The sequence below is a fragment of the Callospermophilus lateralis genome, chromosome 2, assembly GCF_048772815.1.
Source record: "Callospermophilus lateralis isolate mCalLat2 chromosome 2, mCalLat2.hap1, whole genome shotgun sequence".
Taxonomy (NCBI): domain Eukaryota; kingdom Metazoa; phylum Chordata; class Mammalia; order Rodentia; family Sciuridae; genus Callospermophilus; species Callospermophilus lateralis.
Genome location: NC_135306.1, coordinates 21,183,852 through 21,205,146, shown reverse-complemented (window position 1 = coordinate 21,205,146; position 21,295 = coordinate 21,183,852). Strand labels below are relative to the sequence as shown.

The 21,295-nt window shown below is 37.3% G+C and overlaps 1 protein-coding gene across 6 annotated transcripts in view; it reads right to left on the bottom strand.

The window, feature by feature from the left end:
* The window catches only part of Ptbp3 (polypyrimidine tract binding protein 3), a 96,181-nt gene extending 81,851 nt beyond the window's left edge, over positions 1-14,330 (bottom strand). For 2 of the 6 annotated variants that reach the window (XM_076845678.2, XM_076845677.2), the window contains exons 1-2: positions 13,420-13,507; positions 11,248-11,281 (exon numbers count right to left, since the gene is read on the bottom strand). Coding sequence is in view for 3 of the 6 variants with exons in the window: in XM_076845674.2 (XP_076701789.1) it covers positions 13,420-13,491 (72 nt within the window). In the remaining 3 variants the exon portion in view is untranslated. Of the gene's footprint in view, positions 1-11,247; positions 11,282-13,419; positions 13,631-14,142 lie in introns of those variants that run through there. The other 4 variants (XM_076845674.2, XM_076845675.2, XM_076845676.2 and 1 more) reach the window with 3 other exon arrangements.
* Positions 14,331-21,295: the final 6,965 nt, after the last annotated feature.

Genomic DNA, 21,295 nt, shown 5'->3' with positions numbered 1-21,295 from the left:
TGGATCCACCCCATGGATGAAAATTCTACCCTCATAAATGATCATTTGACTTAGTAGAGAATTTTTGGTTAAAAAATTATTTTTCCCAGCAGGGCGCAGTGGCATCCACCTGTTATCCCAGCAGCTCAGGAGGCTGAGACAGGAGAATCGCAAGTGCAAAGCCAACCTCAGCAATGGCAAGGCGCTAAGCAACTCAGTGAGAACCTGTCTCTAAATAAAATACAAAATAGGGCTGGGAATGTGGCTCAGTAGTAGAGTATCGCCAGTACCAAGGGGGGGAAAAAATAAAAAAATTTAAATATACACACACACACACACACACACACACACACACACACATATATATTTCCCCCAAGAAAATTAAAATAGTGTCCCATTTTCATTCAAGATTAGCGTGACTGATAAGATACCCATATGACATTCATTTATTTGATATTGACTTATTCCTCCCCGCAAGTTATGGGAATCATTTCTTCATCCATGGAATTCTGAAATTTTGCAATAACATAACAATATATCTAGGCAATGGGTCTTTGTACTCACTGTCCTAATTAACTAGTGGGTCTTTCGGTCTGAAGTCTGTAATCTGCATGAGTTACTAACCCCTGTCTCTAAATTCATCTGTAGAAAGCAGAAGAATGTGTGGATTTAAATTTAAAAAAAAAAAAAAACTAATCAAAATAATGAAAGAAAAACCCTGAGGAAGCTAAAGTTACTTCACTTAATGAGGTAGTGATACAGAGGAGTGGCTACAAACTAGGGCTGAGGACTTCAAAGGTCTCAGAAGACAAGTTGGAAGAAAGTTTTTTAAAGAAAAAAACTGCATTCTAGCCAGGCATGCTACTGTATGCCTGTAATCCCAACAACTCAGGAGGCTGACGCCGGTAGATTGCAATTTGAGGCCAGCCTCAGCAACTTATACCCTGTCACAAAATAAAAAGGACTTTTATTTAAAAAGGAATTGTATTTTATTTTATTTAAAATTTTTTAAATTTACATTTTTGCCTTCAAATATCCTCAGGAATACAAAGCCTCAGCAGATCTGTCACACAAATGCACACGTGTTAACTTTTGGGGGAAAGTACTCAAATCAGTAGCAAAACAAACCCAAAAGATAATTTTTTAAAAAGATCTAAAAGTGACCAGATATCATAATGAAACATACACTGATGGAAAAGAGAAAAAAAAATACTAAGGTCTAGAGAAAATGAAACAGTATGTCTATAATAATTCAAAACTAAAATTCTAGATATTCATCACCATGATGAAATGTAAGGAAAAAAAAAGTTAAATCAACAATTGAGTGGAAATTCTTACTACGTCCCTCTTAGAAACAAAGAGAATAAACATACAAAATATGACCAGGGAACCAGTCATATTTTGATTGTACAGTACAATCAATAACTTAAGCTAATAGATATCCTGAATGTAGAACCAGATACCCAGCTAAGAAGATACATTTACAAAACAGACATTTGGACTAGGTGTGTAAACTCAGTGAAAGAATGCTTGGGTTTAGCTGGACAGAGTAACACATGTCTGTAATCCCAGCAACTCAGGAGACTGAGGCAGGAGGATTGCGATTTAAAGCCAGCCTCAGCAACTTAGCAAGACCCTGTCTTTAAATGAAATACAAAAAAGGGCTGGGGATATGGTTCAGTGGTTAAGTGCCCCTGGGTTAAATCTCCAATACTAAACTAAAAAAAAAGGAAGCAAGCCCTGGGTTTGACTCCCAGCAGTGGAACAGGGAGGAACAAGGCAAAGACATTGCATCAGGTTAGCAAATTTATCTTAAAAGGGCCAGAGCGGCTTTATGGCCTCTATAGTCTCCGTCCCCAACTATTAACTCTGCTGCTGCAGGAACAAAAGCAACCATAGACAGCACAGAAATGAACATGGCTGTGTTCCAATAAAACTTACAGACAAGAGGTCCAAAAACAAATAATAGTGAGCTCAATTTAACCCTTGAGTCATAATTTGCCAACCTCTATATTATAGTTCATAAAAGAATATCATCCAAAGGAATATACTAAAGAGACTATGTTCTCTATAATAAAATAAACAATAACAAATATGTTTGGAAACTAAATTCTAAAAACTACTAAGTAATCTTTGGGCTAAAAAGGAAATTAGAGGCCAGGCACAATGGCGGACACCTATAATCCTGGTGGCTCAGGAGGCTCAGGCAAGAGGATCACAAGTTCAAAGCCAGCCTCAGCAAAAGTAAAACGCTAAGCAATTCAGTGAGATTCTGTCTCTAAATAAAAATAATTAATACAAAATAGTATTGGGGATGTGGCTCAGTGACTGAGTGCCCCTGAGTTCAATCTCCAGTACAAAAAAAAAAAAAAGGAAGAAAAAAAGAAAAGTTAAATAGAGCCACGCACCAGGGCACAGGCCTGTAATCCCAACAACTAGGGAAGCTGAGACAAGAGGATCAATCCCAAGTGCAAAGCCAGCCTCAGCAAGGCCGTAAGCAACTTACTGACAGCCTGTCTCAAAACAAAAAATAAAGAGGACAGGAGATATGGCTCAATGATTGAGCACCTCTGGGTTCAATCCCTGATACAAAAACTTTTTTTTTTTTTTTTTTTTTTTTTATTGTTGGTTGTTCAAAACATTACATAGTTCTTGATATATCATATTTCACACTTTGATTCAAGTGGGTTATGAACTCCCATTTTTACTCCGTTTACAAATTGCAGAATCACATCAGTTACAAAAACTTTTTTGAAAATTAGGAGGCAGGGGCTGGGGATGCAGCTCAAGTAGTAGCACGCTCGCTTGGCATGTGTGAGGCACTGGGTTCCATCCTCAGCACCACATAAAAATAAAATAAAGATATTGTGTCCACCTAAAGCTAAAAAATAATTATTAAAAAAAAGAAAATTAGGGGGAAAATCATAGGAAAAATATAGGAACACTTTGAAATAATGACAATAAAAACAATGGGCTGGGATGGTGGCTCAGCAGGAGAGCACTTGCCTTGCACATGTGAGGCACTGGGTTCAATCCTCAGCACCACATAAATATAAACAAACAAAATAAAAATATAAAAAGAAAAGAAAAACATTAATCAAAAACTTGTAAATCACAGCTTACGTAATTAAGGTAATTTATAAATACACATACCAGAAAACAAGAAATTTAAATGAGATACTTATTTAATTTTTAAAAAATTATAGCCATGTTTTTTAAAAATTTTAGTTTTAAGAATTAACTGGGGGTAGAGAGAGAAGAGGGGAGGGGAAGGGGGAGGGGGGATAGTAGAGGATAGGAAAGGCAGCAGAATACAACAGACACCAGAATGGCAATATGTAAATCAATGGTTGTGCAATTGATGTGATTCTGCAATCTGTATATGGGGTAAAAATGGGAGTTCATATCCCACTTGAATCAAAGTGTGAACTATGATATATCAAGAACTATGTAATGTTTTGAACAATCTACAATAAAAATTAATTTAAAAAAAAAAAAAATTAACTGATCTATCCCAGTCAAAATTTTAGCTTCCTCTGAAGAAAATAACAAGCTGATTTTAAATTTTTTTTAAGTTGTTTTAGTTGTAGATAGACACAATACCTTTATTTTATTTATTTATTTATTTTTATGTGGTGCTGAGGATTGAACCCAGTACCACACACAAGCTAGGCAAACGCTCTACCACTGAGCCACAACCCCAGCCCCTGATTTTAAATTATAAAATGAAATTCAAATGACCTCGAAAAGCTAAAGTAGTTTTGATAGATAAAGAACAAAATTGGACATTACACATTTTAAGACATATTATATAAACCCCCTGTTGTCAGGTCAGTGCAATATTAACCAAAAATAGACAAATTGAGCAAGGAATGAAAATAAGAGGATGTAGAAATAGATTCAATCACATATGATGAACTGACTTTCAAATAATGTTTCCAAAAAACTTACTCTGGAAAGGAAATCTTTCAATAATGGTGCCAATCTAACTGTATAACTAACTACATGAAAACAAATCAATCTCCACCTCTACCTTACACCATATACAAAAAATAAATAGGCCAGGCACAGGGTGCATACCTGTAATCCCAGCAACTCAGGAGATTGAAGCATGAGGATATCAAGTTCAAGGTCAACCTCAGCAACTTGAAGAGACCCTGCCTCAAAATAAAATACAAAAAGGGCTGGGGAGTAAAGCACCCCTGGGTTCTATCCCCATTGCCAAAAAAAAAATAAATAAATAAATAAAAGATTCTCTTTAGACATATCTATAAAAGCTAAAACTATGAAGGTTTCTTGAAACAAATAATGGACAATAACTTTCTTCATGTCCTTGGGAATAAGTAGATTTCTAAGTTAAACAAAGAGAATATAACTCCATTATAGAACACTTGCCTACCATGCCTACGGCCCCTGGGCTCAATCCTCAATACAAAAAAAAAAGGATATTAAGAGAATAGAATGCTTCTTCCTCTCCACACCTTACCACCACATCACAGGGCTCTAGCTTAATAGCAATGGATTACAGCTGAAAGAGCTGCAAGAATCAGACTCTAAGGAGAAGACAAAAACAAGGACACTAGGGAATTTGACGCTTTAGCACCCATAGCAAATCTACAGCCCAACTCCTAGCCAGATTAACATGAAACTCTCACTAAAGGCGTTTTATCACTCAATTTCTATTGTCTGATACTATGGCTTTCAGCCAAAAACCAAATTATGTTAAAAGGCAAGAATAAACACAGACTAAAGAGACAAAGCAAGCATCAGGACCAGATTCAAATAGTAAGGGATTCTAGAATTACTGGACAGGGTTTAAAGTAACTATAATCAACATGCTTAAGGATCTAATGGAAAAAGTAGATAACATGCTATAATGTAAACAGAGGAAAACTCTAAAAAAGAAGCAAAGTGAAATGCTAGAAATCAAAAACACTACAACAAAAATGAAGAAATCTTTGATACACTCGTCAGTTGACTAGACATATCTGCAGAATAAATGAGCTTGGAGTTGGGGCTGTGGCTCAGTGGCAGAGTGCTTGCCTCGCATGTGTGAGGCACTGGGTTTGAACCTCAGCACCATATAAATAAAATAAAGGTATTGTGTCCATCTACAATAAAAAAAAAAGATGTGTGTGTGTGTGTGTGTGTGTACACACATATGAATAAATGAGCTTGAAGATATTCCAATAGACTTTCCAAACTGAAATGCAAAGTAAAAAGAATGAGATCAAACAAACAACAACATCAAAAAAAAAAAAAAAAGAACATCCAAAAACTGTGGGACAATTTCAAACATGTAGCACAGACATAAATGAAATACCAGAAAGAGAAAAGAGGTAGCTCAGTTGGTAGCTTGGGCATGTGCAAGGCCCTGTATTTAATCTCCAGTACCACAAAGAAAAAGAAGAGTACAGAAGAAGCATTTAATATAACAGTGGCTAATAATTTTCCTTACTAGTGATAGATACTAAAACCACAGATAAAGGAAACTCAAAGATCATCAAGCAGAATAAATAACAAAGACATCTACACTTCTACAGAAAATCAAAGATAAAAGAAACATGAAAGAAATAGGGGGAAAAAACAGATAATGAAGAAATAAAAATAATAATTACAGAGTTTCAACAGAAACTGAAAGTAAGGAAAACTGAAGTAAAATATTTAAAGCATTTTTAAAAACCTTTTGAATGTTTTATCTATAAAGAAATGATAAATGGGGCTGGGGTTGTGGCTTAGTGGTAGATGGCTCGCCTAGCTTGTGCGAGGTCTTGGGTTTGATCCTCAGCACCAATATAAGTAAATAAAAATAAATGTACTGTGTCCAACTACAACTAAAAATTTTTTTAAAAATTTAAAAAGAAATGATAAATGAGGAGATTAAATGTTTAACCTGTTTTAAATATCATACAATGGGTACCCGTATTAACATATCACATGGTAATATCACATAAATACATGGTAATATCACATAAATACATACATTTACGATATTTTACGTAATACTTTAAATTTAAATTTTTAAAATATCAAAAAGAAAAAAAGGTCAACCCAATATCTCTAGCACCACAAAAAAAAGTTTTGTCAGACAATAAACATCAAGAGAATTCACTATCAGTAGATCTGCTTTGCAAGAAGTTATTTGAACTGGGGAGGAGGCACATGCCTGTAATCCCAGCATCTTGGAAGGAAGAGGCAGGATGATCATGATATAAATCAAAGGCAGCCCAAGCAATTTAGCAAGGCCCTAAGTAACTTATTGAGAACGTTTCCCAAAATAAAAAAAAAAAAAGGGCTAGGGATGTGGCTCAGTGGTTAAGTGCCCTTGGGTTCAATCCTTAGTATCCAAAAAAAAAACTTTTTTATTATAAAGCAAATATTTGATCTACAAAAGGAAGACTATTGGAAAAGTAATAAATTAAGGTAAAATAAATCTTTAAATTTAGTTGAGCTATAAGGTATCTACTGCAAATTATAATAGTAACAATATACAGGGTAATTATTGCTTAAGATTAAGTGAAATGAAGATCAGTAGTGTCACAAAAAGAAGGGTTGGAAGAACTAAGAATGCTACATTATATTGTACCCACATTACATATCATGTAAAGCAAGAGTGCTATTTGATTATGTACTTAGATAAGTGTAAATATACATAGTAAAATGTATAGGGTAAGAATAAAGAAAATGTGTCTCAGGCGGTAGAGCGCTCGCCTGGCATGCGTGCGGCCCAGGTTCGATCCTCAGCACCACATATAAAGATGTTGTGTCCGCCGATAACTAAAAAAATAAATAAATATTAAAAATTCTTTCTCTCTCTCTCTCCCTCTCTCACTCTCTCTTTAAAAAAAAAAAGAAAAAGAAAAATGTTTAGAGGAAGTATAATTAATATGTGGAGAGAAATAAATAGAATCATAAAACGCTCAATTAAAACGAGAGAAGACAAAAAATGAAAGGAAAAATAAGAGCAGGTATAAAAACAGAAAAGTTAATGAACATGGCAAATATTCATCCAACTCTATTAATCATCATTTGAAGTGTGATTTATTTACACCGATTAAAATACAGATCAGCAGCCAGAAGCCAATTATGCTCCTCCAGAAGCACATGAGTTTTCTACATTCAACTACTCACTTAAAATAGGATGACAGTCAGATGCAGGGTGCATGCCTGGAATCCCAGCGGCTAGAGAGGCTGAGGCAGGAGGATCCCAAGTTTAAACCCAGCCTCAGCAACTTAGCAAGTCCCTAAGCAACTTAGCAGTTTCTAAGCAACTGAGTGAGAGCCTGTCTCAAAGTTCAAAATAATAATAATAATAAAGGCTCAGGATGTGGCTCAGTGGTTAAGCACCCCTGGGTTCAATACTTGGTACCAAAAAAAATAAGTTGATGAAACATTTAAATAGAAGCCCAATTTAAACAGGAATATGGGAAATAGATGAATTTAAAATAAGCCAGCTAGGGGCTGGGATTGTGGCTCAGTGGTAGCGTGCTCGCCTAGCATGCGTGAGGCACTGGGTTCGATCTTCAGCACCACATAAAAATAAAGACAATAAAGTCCATTAACAACTAAAAAAATATTATAAATAAATAAAAATAATAAAATAAGCCAGTATAAACTGAAATCTTTAATTATCCTTTGGGTCTGGGGATAAGGTTCAGTGATAGAAAACTTTTCATGCCAGCATGTGTGAGGTCCTGGGTTTGATTCCCAGCACTGTGTAACTACTTATTTATTTTTATTTAATTATTTAATATACATTGTTACACACAAAAAACTGTTACTTATAATACTGACAGTTTATCTGGCATAATAAAGTTCTTGGAACATGCACAGCTCACTGAATCACCTGGCTGGTTCTTTACTTAGAAGAATTCAAAATTAAAGATTTTTGTTACTTCTCACTGTTTCTCAATAAGCATTTCAAAACACAAAACAACATTCAGAAATAAAAGTAATATTTCATAAGTAATCAAAAGATCATTTTCTTAAGTTTGGGAAAGGTGCAAAAATTACATGGAACAGCCGGGTGCACACTAGTAATCCTAATGGGTTGGAAAGCTGAGACAGAAGGATTGAGAGTTCAAACCTAGCCTCAGCAACTTAGAAAGACCCTGTCTCTAAATAAAATATGTAAAAAAGCTGGGGATGTGGCTCAGTGGTTGAGGGCCCCAGGGTTCAATCCTCAGTATAAAAAGAAAAACATGAAACATCCAAAGTATACACCTAAATATAAAAGATGGTATTGCCTGGAAACTGCTGGAAAACATTTAGCCGCCTTCAACAAAGTTCCAATCTACAAATGAAATGAATTCTTTCTCACTATGGTATATAACCAAAAGAAGAAATACCAGCAAAATTGAAGACTTGGGTTCAAGTATAAATTTGCCACCTAACTAGCTTTGTGACAATGTGGCACATCCATTCATTCATCATTTTTGAGATTATGCACCAGACACAGCAGTGAATATCAAAAATCCCTTTCCTTATGTATGACACATTCTAAATCACTAAATCTCTAAAAACAACTGTTTTCTTTCTTAGCTAAAATAATGAATTTCATATTTAAGTATTTCAATTCTTTAAAAAAAAATCTGCAGGGCTGGGGATGTGGCTCAAGCGGTAGAGAGCTCGCCTGGCATGCGTGTGGCCCGGGTTCGATCCTCAGCACCACATACAAACAAAGATGTTGTGTCTGCCAAAAAATAAAAAATAAATATTAAAAAAAAATTTAAAAAAAAAATCTGCTATTGCTCTTCTGAATCCAGGAAAGTAAATTTATTTAACCATATAACCTGAAATCCACTCTTGCCACTAGCTAAAACCATGTGTTATCATATTAAGACAGCAAACAGAGGAAGTAACTGTTAGTATATCTTTCAATCTAAATAAAATATGAAGCTTACTGGCCTATTATTTCATAACTAAACTTTCTTGGATGGGATCAAAGAAAGAACAATTTTATAAGAAATTCAATATAATGAATAAGTTTACACACACTTCCAGTATTTAAGTCTATAAAAATACAGATTATTATTGAATCAAGTAGTCAGTTTATCTTCTCTTCAGAGTAGTTATGTTTTCAAAGTGCTTACTGCAAAACATGTAGTCAGAAAAGACCAGTTCTGTATTCACATATGGTTCTTGTGCCTAACAAATTTTCTTTCAAATGGATATATATTTTTCCCACAATAAAATGGGCAAGGCCAAGCACAGTGGCGCACACCTGTAATACCATAAGCTCAGGAAGCTGAGGAAGGAGGATCTCTAGTTCAAAGCCAGCCTCAGCAAAAGTAAGGCACTAAGCAACTCAGTGAGACCATGCCTCTAAATAAAATACAAAAAAGGGCTGGGGATGTGGCTCAGTGGTTGAGTGTCCCTAAATTCAATCTTTAGTACCAAAAAAAAAAAAAAGGCATGACAGTCCCTTAGCTCCTAAATGTTAAGTTTTTAAAAATATCTTCTGTATTCATTTTTGCCAGATAAAACTCTAGAATCACAAATTACATTTCTGATAAGACTAAAACAGCATTTGCATTAAATATTCTTTCTCCCACAGGCACCAACAGACACCAAAAGTAATCTCAGACATGGTTAAGCCTGTAATTTCTAATCTAAGTGTCATTCCCAAATGAGAAACTGAATTAATATATCTACCAAAAAAAAAAAAAAAAATCCAACAAAAGAGACCTCTCCATTTATTTCCAAATAATAAATATATTCAAATTTTGTCAAAGCAGGTCAATTCCACCCAACTCCAAAACTGTATGAGCAGTAGTTCCTCCCAATTGTGCTAGTTGTTGTATTTGTGCTTCTTTTTTTTTTTTTTAAACAATTGATTTTATTTATTTATTTTTTAATATTTGGCGGACACAACATCTTTTTTTTTTTTTTTTTTTTAAAGAGAGAGAATTTTTTAATATTTATTCTTTAGTATTTGGCAGACACAACATCTTTGTATGTGGTGCTGAGGATCGAACCCGGGCCGCACGCATGCCAGGCGAGCGCGCTACCGCTTGAGCCACATCTCCAGCCCCATTTGTGCTTCTTTTTCAAGTTGTCTTTAAGAATATAAGGACCAGGCTGGGGTTGTAGCTCAGTGGTAGAGCGCTTGCTTAGCATGTGTGAGGCACTGGGTTCGATTCTCAGCACCACAGGTAAATAAATAAATAAAATAAAGGTCCATCAACATCTAAAAAAATTCATATATTAAAAAAAAAAAGAATGAGGAGCACCATCAACCACAATAAATGCAAATGAAGTAAAAGCATAGAAACTGCTAGCAAGATGATACACAGAAATGGACAGTGGTAGAATCATGTGCTCTCTTTAGCAGCATTTATACTACAAAGGGATGGAACACCTTACATAAATGTATCTAAAATATTTAAAACACATGCAATACAAACAACTAATGTTTTGTGCATAAGTGTGTAATAATACTATCATCTGCTTTCTACTGTAATCTGAACTAGATTCCCAACTCAGCTTTATCAGATACCAAATTACAAAAGGAAACCCTTATTACACCAGCTATATTTTAAAAGTCTCATATTGAGTATTGTTTACTTGATTTATATTTTTAAATCAAATAAATGACAAGCCTGATAAAACAAGTGATGTAGAACTTAGAGAAATAATTATATTAATCATCCAGCTCTCTAGGCTGTTCACTTTTTAGCTAGAACCCTGGATGCTACATGTAAGGCATATAAAAAGGTCAAGCTTTGGAACCAGGAAGACATGGATTTGAACACCAGTGTACCACGTCTTGGACATGAACTTTCTGATCTCACTTTTTCATCTCTGAAGTGGGAATATTAATTACCTACCTTTCAGGTTTGTAATAATGATCAGTGGGAAAAAATACATATATCAAGTACTTGGCATGAGATATTAAAGAAATATCAGCTACTATTATTTTATTACTTATAAGCACCCATGAAAAGAGAGGATATAAGAAAGGACATGACAGGAAGATGCTCAGAATCTTGGTTACATTTAACTACTAAAAAACAAAAACACCTTTAATATTTAAAGTTAAACTTTGGGCTCAATTTTCTGTTTATACTTTATTTGTGTATATGGTGATATTATAGCTGCTTCTTAAATACAGAAATTCCAAAAATAACTACCAGTCTACTTATTTTGGAGTAAATAAAAATGAAAGATTACTCTCACATAACAGATAATTTTATGAACAGATGGGATGGTTTTACCATTTAAAAAATTCCAAAACTAAATTACAAAAGGATAGTAAAAGATTCCTACCTTTAAACCGACTGCTATAAGATCTGTAACAACACTGTATGGAAAAAGTAAAAAGAGAAAATGGAAAACAAAGTTAGAGAACAAGTTTTTTAAAAAGACAGAGATAATAAGGTTAAAGAAAAAAAGAAAAAGCACTTAACAAATAACAAAAATAAAAATGTAATGAGTTGTGAAATGTTAATAAAAACAAAAATGATGGAATGTCTAGTAACAGCAGAGTGTAAAAGCAAAGCCTCAATAGTAAAGTAAGAAATTTAAAATTATCTTTTAGTACTATACTGATGCATCAAAACAATGTGTTAAAATTTATTCATTTACCTCTGTTTAATAAATTCAGACCAAAATTTAAAATCACCAAAGTTCATTCCTTTGAATCACTGGTATGAATGATTACATCTAAAGTTTCAAATAAAACAAAACCAGTGCTTGTGTTTTATAGACACAGAAAGCAAATCTGCATTTACACCAAAACCTGCTCGCCAAAATACAGTTAAGACAGTCTCCCAGAACTAAAATAGAAACAAACATCAAATTTCAGGCATAAAAAAAAAAAAAAGCTTTAAAAAAAAATTCTGCCATGTCAAAATAATGCAAGTATAAAACCATTCTCTTAGGAAGAAATGAAAACACACACACACACACACACACACACCAGTGGGATATGAAGAGACACTAGAAAGATAATTTTGATTAGTGGTCTGTTGTTTGTTTTTCTAACAAAATAAAGGAAAAGAAGCTTTTTTGGGCTGTGAGAAAATGAAGAAATTTAATTAGCTTCCTGAGGGCAAATTCTCCCCTTAAGAAGGGGATGTAAAAATTCCTATAAAGTCTTGCTGTACAAAAAAATTAATTCTTCTACATCTTCAAAGAATAGGCTCCATATTTCCTAAAACAAACCTACAAATAAGTCCTATATACCATTTAATAACTTATAATGTCATCATTACTACATGTAAACAAATGTATGGCTCTGGACTGTTAAGTAACATTAATCTGATTGTTTTAAACAGTAAGCTTGTAGATTTCATCTTCCCTTGTAGACTTCTGAAACTTGAAATACATTTTTCTAAAATTTAAACATGACAACTAATGTTTTGTGCATAAGTGTGTAATAATACTATCATTACTGATGCAAAGAGCAAATGATATTCCTACCTGAACTCCCAAATGAACTTACCTTCTGTATCATTACCCTGGATATTTAAGCCAATAAACTCATTCTTAGCTTTAAAACCACAAATAATGCAAAGGGAGAGTTAACACTATCAAAGATTAACTTTGCACTTCACAGCTATCAAAGAGTTTAAGAGCCAAGACACACAATTCAAGAGTCCTCTTTATTTTTACTATAAATTTTACGACTCAAAAAGCTAGCCTGCTTCCATATATGAAGTAAAACCTTTTAAGGACAATTCACTACACATACTGAAATACTAATTTTACAGGCTTCCTGAACTAAAATATTGGCACAATGACATAAATCATTCGAGTAGCAAACTTTGCACATATATAAAATGTAAAAATAAAGATAATGTGAAACAAGTCTTCAATAATGCCCAGAGAAGCTCCAATTAAACAAAATAGCTTCAATTAAATAAAAACAATACTTTAAAGAACAACACAACCATAAATAAAATCTAAAATTGCACTTTGTCCTCTGCTGAAGTACTTAATCTGCATTCAAATAAATTAACCCATTTATCACACTTAATATTGCAAACCTAAGATAAATGAAATCTAATGAGGACAAAAATGGTTGGAAGATTCTAGTGTCTTCACAGCTTGCAACAATCATCAACTATATGGCAACATGTAAAATGGCTTTTACTTTTCAAGCAAGTTGTATATATTCCTCAACCAGGAAGCTTACAGAAACCTTGTCATAAACTCCAATGTATTAATGGGGATAAATAAATAGATTTGGAATCCCCAACAGAGTTTGGAATGAAAAAAAAAAAAACTTGATGTAAACATAATATGACCTTCGATTATTAATTCACCAAGATCCTTCAATTAACGCTTTAATCAGTAAAATATATCTGATCCCACCCTATATCCCTGAGTTCCCAGAGAAATATTTATTGGGTACAGGCAATTCTAAATCTTTTCGTTTTGATCACGAACCCCATTTAGTTTCTGAGCATTTGAAAACTCCCTGAAAATTGCACTTACGCAATTTCTTACACGCACGGCAGCGAATTCACGAAGTTTCGAGGGGGTATAGAAAGAAGGGGAAGCGTCCATGGTCACTAAGTCCAGACGTGTGGTACACAGAAATCCTTAACAAGTCTCGAAGCGCAAGTCGGAAGACCTCGGCCGGCCCCCCGGCAGCCGCGCGGGGCCGCGGTTCGGGACCCGGTTACCGCCCAGACGTGTACCGACGCGCACCCTGGCCGTCCGCCACCCGGCGGCCACTCGCCTTGCCGCCGGGGAGAGCCCCACGGCTCCACCCCGCCGGTAAACAGCAACTCTCCAAGCGGAGGACGCCCGCCCGCCTCGAGCGCCGCCTCCGCCTCCCCCAGCGCCGCGCACCATTTTCTGAGAGGAAGTGTCGGGAGGCCGGCTGGGCTCCCCAGACTCTGGGCGCCGAGGGCGGACCCAGGCACGGACTCCGAGCCGGGCTCTCCTCCGTTTCCCGCTTTGCGCTGTTGGGGTGCGAAGGGGCGAACATTACCCGGGCGCCGCGTGCGAGAAGACGCTGCAGCGGACCGCGCCTCCGCGGATTCAGGGAGCCCCACGAAGGCGCCCGGAAGCCCTGCCGTCGGGCTCTGCCGGGCCGCTTCTCCGGCCGCCCGCGCCGCGCCCCGCTCCCCGGCCTCGGCGCGTCCCGCCGAGAGCAGAGAGGAAGCGGGGCCACCGCAGCCCCGCGCGGCCGCCAAGCCGCCTAACACTTACCCATCCATGGCCCAGACGGAGAAGCGCACCGTGCGAAGAGTGACGGGTTGGCCGCGAGCGGAGGGGGTAGGTGGCCGCTGCAGGGCGGCTCCGGGGACCAGAGAGCGGCGCCTCTCCGAGCCCCGGCGGGTCGGAGGTGGAAGCCAGTGGGAAACAGGGGCGGGGACCGGGCACGCTCCCGCCACCGCCGCGCCCCCGCCTTCCCAGCCCGCAAGCGCGCCCCCGCCTCGCCTGACCCCGCCCCCTCGGCGTCGACGCCCTCCTCCCGGGTCCCGCCCCTACGCTCGCGCCCACCCTCGGCTCGGCTCCAGGGCGCCCTCTGCTCGTCGTCTCCTCTCCTCTCCGCCCCGCCTTCCCCCTATCAAGGCACGCGCGCGCGCGTCCCCAGCCTCGCTCCTGTGCTCGCGGGAGCGCGCGCCTTGTGCTTCCCGCTCCCTCCTCTGCCCAGCGGGCCTTCCGGCTTCGCGGACCTGGACGGCCAGGTCAGAATACCTCCCCCTGCTGGCAGGAAAAGCCTTGGGACCCAACTCCCCAAAGTAGGAAGGAGTGTCAGCTAGGACCGGAGAATCCCGGCTGTACTGCTAGGAGCTGGACAAGGTTGTCGGAAGCACGGCCGAGGCCAAGCGTGATGGCCGGGAGCCAGGCGCGGTTGTGGTCTTCGGAGACGTGGACCCTCCGGCTCAAGGAAGACTCTAGGTTCGTGCCCCTGAAGTGGGCAACCTCTGGCCTGTGCGGGACCCGCCTGGCACCGGGAGTTGACTACTAGGACCCGCCCCAGGGACGCTGTACCCCCGGATTACATCCCCAGAGCTTTTTATTTTTTTATTTTGAGACGGTGCCTTGCTAAATTGCCTAGACTATTTCCGATCTTCCTGCCTGGGCCTCCTGAGCAGCTGGGATTACAGGCCCGTCACCACGCTGGGACATTGTCATTTTATTTTATTTGTTTGTGGTACTGGGGATTGAACCCAGGGGCCCCCTACTGCTAAACTACATCTCCAGCCCTTTTTATTTGGAGACAGGGTTTTGCTGAGTCTGGCCTCAAACTTGTGATCCTCCTATCTCAGCCTCCAGAGCCTCTGGGATTACAGGCCCGTGCCGCCACGCCCAGCCACATTTTCATTTTTGCATAATTTTGGTTTAAGTTCTTTTTTACCTAGTGGTCTGATATTTAATTTACATTAAACTTTCATTACACATGTGTAGTCTGGCCATTATATTACCAGCATTTTATGAGATTACTCATTCATACGTCCCAAAGCAAGGGGAGGGGGCAGCTTCTGGGAAGGACTCATTACTCATTTTCCAGATGAAAGTATAACCAATAGTGCTATCACAGTTTCACAGTGAGGAAACGTTTGCACCAAATCTCTTTCCTCTAGTCTGAGCAAAAATACATATATGTGTGTGTATGTGTATAATAACTATATAGTATATATACATATAACATATGTAACATGATACTTTGCTTGCTTTTTTTTTTCCTGTCCTTTAGTCTGTCTGATTCTAAAATTGAATGATTTTTCAGTTCACGTATCACCAAAATGTGAGCCACCTAAGCCCTATCTTCAACCAAGCTTGCAATCTCCTTAAGAATGAAGAGGGCACTTCCTCTCCCCATTTGAAAAGTAAAAGGAGCCTCAAGCATGCAGTCTTACTTATGTTCTATTTAAGTAGGTGCTACTAAAAAGATTTACTCATCCAGTCAGTATTTACTGAATTTTTACTATCTGCTGATACTGTAATGATGTGCAAAATCAGTTTCCATCATTGATGATTGAATGGATTGCTCAGTCAGTGTTTATGAGGTTTTGTTTGTTTTTGTTTTGGTAGAAAACAATTTTCAAATAGGTAAGTTATCTAATTCAGTGTAGTCATTTTAAAAAAAATTTTTCTAGTTGTAGATGGACACAATACCTTTATTTTATTTATCTATTTTTATGTGGTGCTGAGGATCCAACCCAGTGCCTCACACATGCTAGGCAAGCACTCTATCACTGAGTCACAACCCCAGCCCAGCATAGACATTTTTAAAGTACTAACCAAAATGTCAAGCATATTTTGTTTTATGTGTTAAATCCAAATATTGTTACATTTGTAAACATTGCAACTCTATTGTTAGAATTTTAAAAGAGCAAAATAAAGTAGTTGATGCAGTCTTCTATTGTATTTGGGATATATTCACTTGACATGTACTTAACCTTTTTAAAGCTACACAAGTAATATAAATGTAGGTGCTCATTTTAGAAAATCCAAACAGTATTAAATATTAAAATGTGTTTCCTTTCCAAACCCCTCATGCCCATGATAACCAATGAAATTATTTTGTGTACATCCTTCTAGATCTTTACTATTTTTTTATTTTTTTATTATAATACTTTTAATCAACTTAATTATTTTTTTAAATATTTTCAATTTTTTTGAGAGAGAGAGAGAGAAAGAGAGAGAATTTTAATATTTATTTTTTAGTTATCGGCGGACACAACATCTTTGTTTGTATGTAGTGCTGAGGATCGAACCCGGGCCGCACGCATGCCAGGCGAGCGCGCTACCGCTTGAGCCACATCCCCAGCCCCAACTTAATTATTTTTAATACTACATTGAATTTCATAACTTAATGTATAATTTATTTAAACTTTGTCAATATACTAGAATTCACATTGTTTCTAATTATTCAATATAACTAACAATGTGGCAGAAAACATTATATATGCATGAACATCAACTGCACAGTTATGATTACATCTAAGGAATAGATTGCTAGAAGTAGAATTGTAAAAAAAAATAGGATCTAAGCACTTCAAACCTGATAAATAGTGCCAAAATGATTCCACAAAGTCCATACCAATTTATAGTTTCTTAAGAAAGAGAAGAGTCTCTTTTAACCCCATTCCTTAAAATAGCAAATTTCTTTTTTTTTTTTATTTTTTTATTTTTTTATTTTTTTATTGGTTGTTCAAAACATTACAAAGTCATGATAAATTATCTTTCATACATTTGACTCAATTGGGTTATGAACTCCCATTTTTACCCCAAATACATATTGCAGAATCACATCGGTTACACACTCACCTTTTTACATAATGGCATATTACTGACTGTTGTATTCTGCTACCTTTCCTATCCCCTACTATCCCCCCTCCCCTCCCCTCCCATCTTCCCTCTCTACCTCTTGTGCTGTTGTTCAATTCTCTCCCTTGTTTCCCCCCCTTTCCCCTCACAACCTCTTCTATGTATTTTGTGTAACATTGAGGGTCTCCTACCATTTCCATATGTTTTGCAAATTTCAATATTAAAAAAAAATGTGAAGTATGTTTCCTTTCCATATCCATACAATCATTCTAAAAAGTCTGCAGTGTAAAGATAATGCACTTGGGGCTGGGGTTATATCTCAGTGGTAGAGCACTTGCCTTGCACATGTGAGGCACTGGGTTCAATCCTCAGCATCATATAAAAATAAATAAAGATATTATGTCCAAGAATTGGTGTGAATATTCTTTGTAATACAACCAGAGATATGAAAAGTTATGCTCTATATGTGTAATACGAATTGTAATTCATTCCACTGTCATATATAAATAAAAAAAAATTTTTTTAAAGTGTCCATCTTTTCAAAAATCTTTAAAAATAAATAATGCACTTAAATAACAATAAACTTTAAAAAATTGTACAGCATTTCCTAAACATTCAACAAGCCCAGCTTTACAACAGAAGTCTATATAAGAAAAAACAGTTTATAATGGAAAACAAGGTGAAATCTTGACCTTGATCTTGATCTTAAATTCAAAGACTATGAATTATCCTGTGATTTTGTGAGTTACCCTGATTCAAAAACAATAGGGTTGGGGGATGGGGTTATGGCTCAGTGGTAGAGCACTAGCCTAGCACGTGCAAGGCCCTGGGTTCCATCCTCAGCACCACATAAAAATAAATAAAGTAAAGGTATTGTGTCCAACTACAACTAAAAAATAAATATTAAAAAAAAAAAATAGAGTTTAGCTCTTGAAGACCCACATTTAGAATGCTAGCTATTTCCATAGCCTACATGAAATGGAATAATATTAACTTTCTATAATCTCAGAAGCTTCTAAATTTCTGGAATAATCTGATATTGACCTTAATATGTATGAGCACTTTATGTTTGGTATATTGGAATTGAACCCAGGGCCTTGAACATGCTGGGCAAGTGTCCTACCTCTGAGCTATTACCTGCAGCCCTTATAATGGTTTCTTTTCTTTTCTTTTCTTTTTTAATATATTTATTTGTATGTGGTGCTGAGAATCTAACCTAATACCTCACATATGCTAGGCAAGTGTTCTACCACTAAGCCACAATCCCAGCCCCCTTATAATGGCTTCTTGATGGTAACATTTCTCTATTTGCTAATTGTTCTATACTTTGAAAAGGAAGACAATTTTAATTACTTTAATTTATAAATTTTCTAACATTTAATCTATTTTATCCTAATTTGCCTATAAATTCCCCTGAAACACTTTGATCTAATAAGAGATATACCCCCCTCCCTATTATATTTGGACAACATGTAACCTTTGAACACTTGCCTTAAGCCATTCTAGCATGCAGTAGCTAGTTAATATTTAACCAATATTACCCTATTCAAGTTTACAGGTAAAATTTCTTAGGATATAAAATAATGCAAAGATGCCAGTGTAGGGCAGAAATGATACCAATCAGGTGAATCTGGGGAAGGTCAACATTTTCATTTCATTTCATGATAAATACAAAAATCGTCATCATTAACATGTATTCCCCAAAATAGAAACCTCTAAAATTATACTGAGTAGAGAAAAAGGCCAACTTCAAAAAGTTGCATACCATACAATCCAATTGTATAATATTTTCAAAATGACAAAATTATATAGAGAACAGATGAGTGGTTGTAGGAGATTAAGAACAGGGTAAGAGGGAGTAGAAGGGGATGTGAATGTCCGTGACTGTAAAGCAGTAGCAAGGGCAATGTCTGTAGTGATAAAACAATGGGGATGGTTATACAAATCTGCACATGATAAAATTGCATAGGACTTTAGACACAAGTTCGTGGAAAAATGGAAAAAAAATTGAAGATTTGTGGATTGTACCAATATCAATTCCTGATTTATTTATTTGTGCCACAGTCTGGCTGGGCACAAAATAACAGAGCCCCCACGAGGCACTTGTAGGTTCAAATAGGAACTCCTTTATTGCCCGAACTCCTGCGAATGCCACCCACAAGGGGGCGGGGGGGGGGGGGGGGGGGGTTCTGGAGCCGCCCTATTGCCAGACAGCAGGGGTCCATATACAACTGAATACACAGCCTGTTTCAATCCAGCATCATCCAGTCACAGCAATTATACACAGTTTAACTTAATTATCATCATCTTAATGGCTCACTGGCATCACCTCTCAACCATTCCTTCTGGCAAAATGCCAGGCACCATTCTGACTCGGCTGTGGCTCTCAACATATTTGTTCATTTTTGATACTGGGAGTTTAACACAGGGTCACTTAACCACTGAGCCAAAGACCTTTTTATTTTTCATTTTGAGGCAGGGTCTCACTAAATTGCTTAGGGCCTTACTAAATTGCTGAAGCTGGCTTTGAACCTGCAATCCTCCTGCCTTAGCCTCCTGAGCCACTGGGATTACAGGCGTGCACCATCACACCAGTTAATTCCCTAGTTTTGATAGTATACTGTAATCATTAAAATGCTACCATTGGAGGAACCTGTATATTGTAAAAGGGATTCACTTGTTGCATTGACTACATTCACTTGTGGCTTTGAAACTTACACATTTTTTTCTTTTTCCAATCTTCTTTTTCCCTAACCTTCTCCTTCCAGATCCCCTCCCTAATCTTCTCCTTCCGGTTTTCATTTTCTGTGAATCACCTCCATAAAAGCCCAGCCCCTGTTCCTTCAGATGGGCAGATTCACTCCTTTGGGACAGGAGTCCCCTGTGTTTCTCCTTTGCTAGCAAAGCAATAAACCTTCTCTTTCCTTTTTCTCAAGACCTTATCTTCGTTATTGGACTGGCATCAAAGATGAGGACCTAGCTTTTGGTTACACTCTCTTTTAAACTCCCTATGAATCTATAATTATTTCAAAATAAAACAATGATAAAAAAGAGTGTTTTTTTATCTGAGTGTTTCCTCAAGAAAAAATGTGTGGGAGTATAATTCATATTTTTCAGGCTATCTCACCTTGGTTGTCAAATGAGGTCATTAACTACTGGCACACACTGAGTGTGACAGACTTCACCTTTTTGGAATTATGAGACTTTCTGCAAAGTCCTTCCTATTTGAAAACACAGCATGAAAGTGTCTGGGTATGCTCACTGACTTCTCAGCTACTGTGCATCATGTCCATTTTCCTCATCCTGTGCCTGGCCCTGAGATAATCTCCACATGAAGTCTTAACATGAGCAGCACCTGGTGCAGAGAACTTGTATGTCTAAAACAAAGCTGTTGTCTCCCATCACTGTCCTATAGTTCTGGGATCCAGCCTGTGCCAAAATTGCATTAGAAGAGGGAAGTATTTCTTTTTTTTAAAAGATTCACCTTTACTTTGAAGAGTTTTAGATTTTTTTTTTTTAAAGTAGTTTTTTCTTTTTTTATATATATATATTTTTTTAGTTTTCGGTGGACACAACATCCCTGTTTGTATGTGGTGCTGAGGATCAGCAGATCTGCCGCATGCATGCCAGGCGAGCATTCTACCACTTGAGCCACATCCCCAGCCCGAGGGAAGTATTTCTTTCCCCTGTCTTGTCATAGTATATCACCTAGGTCCCTATATCCATAAGAGTTTTTAATAAAACAGTCCTTTCTACTTTTTTTTTTGGTACCAGGGATTTTTCCCAAGGGCACTTAACCACAGAGTCACATCCCCAGAACTTTTTAAAATTTTATTATAGAGAGGTCTCACTGAGTTGCTTAGGGCCTCACTAAGTTACTGAAGCTGGCTTTGAACTTGAGATCCTCCTGCCTGCCTCCTGAGTCACTAAGATTACAGGCGTGCACCACCATACCTGGCTTCCTTTCTACTTTTATTCAGAGAAAAGCCTCCTTTAGAATTTAGGCATAAATCTATGTGCGCAGGCCAAAGAACATCTGAGTAATAAACAGTACAGTGTATTAAGAATCATCATTCCCCTT